The sequence below is a fragment of the Pygoscelis adeliae genome, unplaced genomic scaffold (assembly GCF_000699105.1).
Source record: "Pygoscelis adeliae isolate BGI_AS28 unplaced genomic scaffold, ASM69910v1 Scaffold26, whole genome shotgun sequence".
NCBI classification, from domain to species: domain Eukaryota; kingdom Metazoa; phylum Chordata; class Aves; order Sphenisciformes; family Spheniscidae; genus Pygoscelis; species Pygoscelis adeliae.
In genome coordinates, this window is record NW_008825104.1 from 2,075,242 (window position 1) to 2,083,069 (window position 7,828).

At 42.2% G+C, this 7,828-nt stretch overlaps 1 protein-coding gene across 1 annotated transcript in view; it reads left to right on the top strand.

Annotated features, from left to right (window-relative positions):
- Positions 1-7,828, top strand: part of MAP1B (microtubule-associated protein 1B) — a 62,474-nt gene that overhangs the window by 42,971 nt on the left and 11,675 nt on the right. The window contains exons 2-3 of the mRNA XM_009327225.1: positions 1,452-1,534; positions 5,567-5,707. Coding sequence (XP_009325500.1) covers positions 5,576-5,707 — 132 coding nt within the window. The 5' untranslated portion in view covers positions 1,452-1,534; positions 5,567-5,575. The remainder of the gene's footprint in view (positions 1-1,451; positions 1,535-5,566; positions 5,708-7,828) is intronic.

Here is a 7,828-nt window from a genome sequence, read left to right on the forward strand (position 1 = left end):
GGGACGGTGTGGGAAAGGCCGGCTGCCCACCCTCTCAGCCTGCCCCCACGCCGCCCGGTGCTCTCAGGAATGCAGAGCTCCTTTCAGCGTGGCCATTCTCGGCCTGGTTATGTTACGCCTCTTTACAGGGGAGTTTTTCTAAGCTGGCAAATAGGTGACTTGCACTGTGTCCCTCATACTGCCTTTTAAGTGCAATTATTTTAATTGATTAATATTGCACCGAGCAGTTTGCTCAGAAGGGACAGCTCTTCTGGTTTTTTGGACTAATTACCGGTCTGGATTTCTGAATGACAATACGGCTGCTAATTAATCTCACTGCAGTTCTGAGAGAAAGAGACCTTGATAAGAATTTGCCAATTAACATAAGAAAAAAAAATGTCAAGAGTCCTGTTGTGTTTTTCTGGCATCCACTCCCAGTCAGATGAATATCACTATTAAATACAGAGACAGACTAAGTATGAAAGCCAGTGGGCTGCAAGGCTGTTCCAAACTTGCCCAGACGTTATTAATTCAGGAGCTAGCTAGTGAACGCCCGTTCACTCTTGTGCCTAACACTGCTTGCTACGGTTTTTGTAAGCGGGAGGAAGACGAAGCAGGGCAGTGCGGCAAGTGTCCGACGATCCCCATAGGGAATTTCTCACAGTGTCCCAGTGTTAGTATTAACAGAAGGCTGAAAGGGGAGTTTTGGCAGGGTGGGTCCCAGCTGTCACCTGGTTCCTCTGGTGCGGCCAGGGACGTGGGGTCTGCGTGGGGCACTGCCTGGCTCAAGAGTGCTCTCACAGTGTGTAACAGGGAGCACACGTGTGCCATGCGGGACAGTGCTGGTGGTGGTGGGCAGCAGGGACACCCCTGGGCTCATTTGCTTGTCTCACAAATTGTGCTCATTAGCCATGGTGGGCAGCACTGATGTACAGCCCAAGTATTCACTTTGCTTCTTGCAGGGGAAGTTTGCAGCCCGTGCTGACTTTCCTGCTGCTGCAGCTGAGCAGCTAATAGTTCCTGGAAAAGCTCATTTAAAACCACCTGGGCATGTTACAGGACTGTGTAATCTCAGCTGTATCTGTGGTGTAGATACATCCATGAAAATACCAGGCCAGATGCTGAACTGGTGACGGTTACTCCAGTCCCTGATCCACACCAGCTCTGTGAGACCAAGGTGATTTACAGGGACTTCTCCGGCCAGGGGAAAGGGACAGGACCTGGTGCTGTTGCCAGTTTGTTTTCATTACTTTGAATTTTCTGGAGCGATGTTTCTGGCCCACAGGACCACATGCCATGGGTGTTTCTGAAGAGATGAGCAGCACAGCAGCTGCTGTGGCCGGTGTGCGCTGCTCTGGGTGACCAGAGAGCTGTCGCACATCGGAACATACAACAAGCTCATGGAAAGTGCTGGTTTAAACCATGCTGGTTGAATTTAATTTCTTTTCTTTTTTTTCTCTCTGTGCTTGCAGGTCAGAAGATTCTTCACCACAGAAGTGATGTCTTAGAAACTGTAGTCCTGATCAATCCCTCAGATGAAGCTGTTAGTACTGAGGTAAGTCAGAAACACTTCATTGGATGTGTCATAAAAGCTCCATTATTTTGTCAGGATGAGAGCAGTGAAACAGATGTAGTTGAGATGATTCTTGAATATCAGTTACTGCCTTCCAGCAGAGACTGAGAAACCCCAATACTGTCTTTCAGAGTCTTAGCAGACTAAAAGCAGGTCCTAACTGTGGATGAAAGGACATGTTAGGAGCAAATATCATGAAAAACATCAGCCACCCTTTGATTTTCTCCCTGGTTTCCCAGACTCCTGATAATATGTCAGAGGCATAGGACAGAAACACACCTCTGATCCCAGCACTCCTTTTCTCATAATGCACCGAATTCCCTTCTTGATGAAGTGGAGGCAGCTGTGGTGAAACTGCATTTGCTTTTCTTCTGCTCCTCCATTGTTTGGTAGATCTGGATGCCTATTTTACACATGAAAAAAGTGCCTGAAGGTGCCCTGAGACAAATTTAGGTCTTTGAGAAGAATTACCAGCTATGTGGTGGTGACTCTAGGTTGACCTGTCTGTCCTTCATAAAGCATGTGATGTATCAATGGACTCTGGAGAGTGCTCCAGAAGAGGACTGCCAATTCCTCATGAACTCACTAGAGTAGAGTCAAAGAACTGAGCATGTAGCTCAAAGACAAAATTGACAAATTTAGCTAGTGAGACTGAAGGTTGAAAAAATAGGGATAATTGCATTGCTAGCCTGTGCTGGGAAGCACTGACATATTACCATTTCTGTTGGGAAATGAAGTGGCTCTGCTTGTAGTACCTAGTGAAAAATCTATTTTGTTACCGACCTTAAGTGATATTAAACACAAACAGGAGGAAGGACTCCAAAACAAATGAAATTTCTGAAGTTGTAGAAGTTTAAATAAGTAAGTCACCTTAGTTAATGGCAGCTCATTCACTAAAAAACTGTGCATGAAAATCTCTTACAAGGCATTAGAGGTACTTGGTAAGGAGCAAGGGCGTCAGTGGGGTATCAGCTCTTAATACACTCAGGAATTCAGAGTAAAAAGCTATAAAGTGTGTGTGTGTGCAGAGGGGGGGGAAGAGCTGAAGGAACTGCCAGAAGTAGGGAAATGCCATTTCTGTCGCTGTTGCTCATGCTACCTTTGATGGATGATCACATGGAAGAACATGGTCTGAGGCCCACTAATGACTTCTGAAGCCTGGCTTTACTCCTTTGGCTCTGGAAGGTGTTTGGCTAGTTTACTGTTAATTTCCTCTCTAGACTGTGGGAGGCAATCTTTTCTTCGCTTTCATCTTGCCAAACTGGTCACAGCCAGAAGTTACAAGCTGAGATTTACCTTGGCTGGCTAAGCAAGACTCTGACTGGACACAAGCCAGAAAAAGACAATAAGAAAGAGGCAGGAGAATTAAATTGGAGATTGGAATAGACGTGCTCTGCCCATTATGGCAAATAGAAACCTGAGTTTCATATATCAAGACATTTCCAGGTTGCATCTGGGGATACACTGGTATACCATGGAGCTCTGACTTCACCAGAAGAGGAGCTTGAATCTATCCATTCAGGAAAAACAAAGGAAAATGATATTAAAAGAACATCCTGCTAATCTGGCTGGTAATAGCCATGCTGGTGGTAGTCTGAGCATGGTTCTGCCCAAAGCTCCTATCATGTTCTGTCAAATGCCAAAATACCTCCCAGAAGAGAGAGCCCAGAGAGAGAGATTGCAGTTTCCCAAAGAAAACAAGTTTCTGAAACACCCATGAACAGTTACTTCCTTCTTAAGAAGACCCCACTCCGTTGCTCTAACGCTCCTGTGACTGTACTGTAAGTCTGGGAAACCACTGATCTGCTGACGCTCCTGCCTCTGTTCACATTCCATCCTTACCTCTGTTTTGACTGAGGCTACATCTTGCTGTTCACTTCCTTCAAACAATTTGGGACTTCAAGCAAGGGTAAAGCTGAACAGAATCATCAGCTTGCAGTATTTCTTCTGAAATGGAGTGGTCCTGAAATCAGGAGACGAATTTCTGGTAGTCCTTTGGGAAGCCTTGGTTATACCCAGACACAGAATGTATGTGTCTCTTGAAGGTCTTCCATGTGTATCATACATTATGCTCTGTAATGTGCAAGCTTTTATATACTTTTTTCTTGCCATAGTTTGCTAGCTCTGCAGAACATATTTCATCATCAATTAATAAAATAGGTTGAAGGGGAATTATGTGACAGTCACATATCAGTGATTCACAAGTCAGGAAATAATTTTGCTGTTGGAAAACCTGGTGAGTTTACACATAACTTGGCAGACTGCCCAGCACTGCTGCAGAGAGAAAGCATAGAAAAGGAAGCCAGTTCTTTTATGGTTTTAATAGAGCCAAAACAGACAAGATTTGAGCAACACACATCAGACAGCTGGCTGCACTTATCTATATTTTTGTCTGAAATAGAAATAGATACACTCGATCCAGCAAGGATATTGCTGAATTTATAAGTATTTAGTGCAATTGGTGACAGACCAGCATTAGTCCTGCGTTTAATTAAAGGAACATTCTGCTGCTCTGCGCCAGGGTCACTTATTTGTTAAAATAACAATGAAAATGTGGTAGAGTTGGGATCTTCTTTCAGATACACACTCTTCAGTGCCTCTTTTCTACTTGTACTGAAAATGTGAGTTGTTTAGCAGAGATTCAGGTCGAGCCTTTCTGGCTCAGCCTCCCTGGTGTGAGCAGGAATTATTTAGACCTACTGATTGCTTAACAATCAATATAAAAATTTGAAAGAATAGCTTGCTAGGAGAGCTGAGGTGATTATGTCATCTCCATGGAGATGGAGCTTGGATGCAATATCATATGGAGTTGTTCCAGATGGACCCTGCTCATTTAGTTTAATATGTGGACAGCCTTGTTCTGGAATTGCTATTCTGGTTTAACTTAATTCCTCCTTAAACAGAGGAATTAGTGCACTTGAAATTCATACCTTACCATAGGCTGAATTGATTTTTCAGTGTTGGACATGACTTTTGAAGTATTTGCAAAAAAATTACTCAACAGTACAGAATCTTACACAGGTTTTGTTTAGTTTTGTTCTTAAATACAAGTTGAATTCAGCCAACAGAAGTATACTGAATATATGGATTTCTCTTAGCATGCAAGTAAATCTCCCCCTGGGGGGGAAACAGGAATTATTAGTTGTAGTGAGAGTCAAGTAAAGTAACAAGCATCTACTTTAAAATAGTTCAGAGTTATTTCAAAATGCAGAAGAAGGTAATTTCTCAGTAGCAAGCTCATTTGTGCCATCAGGCATCCACTTAATTTACTACTGTATATTGAAAAAGGTCTTGGTTGGCACACTTTAAAAACTTATAGTGTTCATAGTTAGTGACATCATGAGGTGTAAATGGTGCATGTGGCTGTATCTGAGTGCTTGAAGTTCAAGTTTATGATTATGGTGAAGCAGAATCATCCCTTAACTTTCTAGATGATTCAGGTTACAATAGAATGACAGTCTAAATATGAGACTTTTATGTGTGATTTGTGGCTGTTACTTTTCAGTGACATTTTTGCAACTGAATGGTAAGTAATGTTGTACTAAATAATGTACTTTACAGTAATGTTACTGTAAAGCAGCCTTCCAAAAACTGAGTCTGACACATGCAGTTGTCCCCCATTAGCACGTGGGACACAGTTCGCCAAGACTGTCCTGATACAGTGCTATTAAAATTCACCAAGAGTTAAACAAGGAATGTGTTTGTTTATTGAAAATATTATTTTTACATTCACATTTTATTCTGTTCCGCTCCTTGCTCTTTTTTCCATGTCGTTAGTTTGGTTTGTTCATCAGACCTTCTCTCTAATTGCTTCTTGTCCCTCCTTTTTTCCCTTTTGCACCTTTCTCATTGTCTTTTGTAAACAGCACTATAACATGATAATGTTTCAACAGTCCTGGGAGACTCTGGTGCAAAATATGTTTTATATTAGGAGAGATAAACTGCACGTTCTCAGCAGAATATAGAAACACATGGTAACTCCCATTACTGATGTATTTCTCTCCCTTACTCTAGGTGCGCTTAATGATCACAGACACTGCAAGACACAAGCTCCTTGTACTAACTGGACAGTGCTTTGAAAACACAGGAGAACTCATTCTTCAGTCAGGGTCCTTCTCCTTCCAGAACTTCATTGAGATCTTCACGGATCAAGAGGTGTGTTCAGAAAAGTGCCTTCCATACATTGCCATGTAATGGCAGAGGTTTCTAGAAGACTAAAAACGGCTCTCTGTGTTGTTAGAGTTAGCATCGGCAGCCTGATGCTTATGCTCTTTACTCTTCATTATAGACTTTCTTTCAAAACATTTATTTAATTTACTTTAGATTTTATGTAAATTGCTTAACAAAAGAATTAAATTTTAATTTGGGGAATTAAATTGTAACTTCCAGAAACAGAAAATCAAGGAACCTTTTGAGAATGGAAGGGGACAGTGCTGTGTTTAAAATACACAGCTTGTTTATCTAAAGTACACATATAAAGCACTGAGATTGAACTTGACACCAGGTTCTTGCCTGGTGGCAGCTAAGTAATAGGTGATATTAAACAAGACAGAGGCTGTGTGTTGGAATAGCTGTAGTTTTTTGCACCACCTACCTGCTTGGCTTCTTTATAGTAGTGTTTAAAATTTGGCCAGTGAAATCTGTAAATCATGTGATTTTTACGTACCAAAAAGATAAGTATGAAGTATACCAGTATTTAATGCCGTTTGTTTCATGACTTGTTATTTTGCTGTCTTGCTTAATGTACTGTGTCTGAAAGCTCCCATTGGGCAGGAACCCATAGTAAACAAGCTGTCACACTTAATTTGGCTGCTGTGTAAAGTATATATTTAAATAAACTATATGGCTGCACCCTTAGGAATTTAGTTTCCAAAATTAATTAGGAGCATGTCAGTGGAGTGAGGTTTGAAGGTTCAGCACTGAAAAAGCAAAGTTTGCATGAGCTCCAGCGTGACCTTATTGTATCCATTTGATCCTATTCTCAAAGCCTCTTTGTTCAGCATATGGTTGTAGGGTTGGGGAAGGAGGTGGATTCCTGCTCTCTGAAACACGTGCGACGCCTAAAACTCACTGGCAGTTTGCAGAGTTACTTTTCTACAAAATTGCAAACCCAAGCTCCTTGCATCTCTGGCTGATTAGCGACACATAATTACTTTATGACTACATGCAAAACTAGGGGCATTACCGTTAGGAAGTGGAATTGTTGGCTGGAAAGTGGAGGGCTGGTGGTAGGCCATGAGTTACAGCCGCTGAGGGATTGCTGCAGTGGTGGGCGTGCAGGGCGTACTCCCATGGTCTATGAGTAAGGCTCACTTGGCTCGTCTCTGTGGCTGGCAGCAGGCTCACCAGCCAGCCGGCATGGGTCTTTGAGAGTGTTGGCTTCCAGCTTATTGTTTCTGAAGCCTTGAGCTCTCACTGCTTCTACAAGATTTCACAAAAGCAAAGAAATATCACATGCTGCAGTCTGTGTATGTGATATTTTTTAAAGGGTCGCATTACCGGGAAGTTTTTAGGTGGTCTACAAATTGGAAAAAAGGTTAGGAAAAAGGGCTAGAAAAAAGTGGTTAGTGGTTTTCTAAGTGGTGATCAGAACGAATTCCTGTGCTGTCCTGACCCTGGTGGACTTGGCAGTGTTAGGTTTACAGTTGGACTCAATGATCTTAAGGGTCTTTTCCAACCTAAATGATTCTATGATTCTATAAACATGTAAGGTTTGATGAGTACTGGGTAGAGTTGGTGTTTCTGGCCTCTGCCCATTTTTACTTCACTGGACCAAAACTGAACTATGGTCAAGGAATGTTCTTACAAATAAGTAAATACCCTTTGGGGGATACTCTTATGAAGTCTAATTCAGAAATCCATCTCTAGCCTGCAGATCTCCCTGCAGGCAATGCCTAAAAGTGGTGTTTTCAACTTCTCCCGTGCCAGAAGATTGAAGATGTCCTATTTCACTGCCTCTGCAACAACAGCTAGCAGAAGAAAACCTTTCTTTTTACCTTTGTGGTCCAGGGTAGGAAACAATCTTGTGTTTTCTCTGAGCAGCCAACTTGCTGTTTGCCTTCACCAGCTGTGACACCTTTAAAACTTGAGGGTTCCTCAACAGATGTCTCTCAGTGCTTGAAAAGATGTTCAGGTTCACAGATACATTTCTTTGCTCCCAGAGTGACTTTGAATCCAGAGAAGACAAGGAGTGGTTACGTCTCTGTGTTATCAAATAGCATAAGCAGTGGAACTGTTGATATCCTTGGTGTCACCATTTTAAATGCAAATCCATTG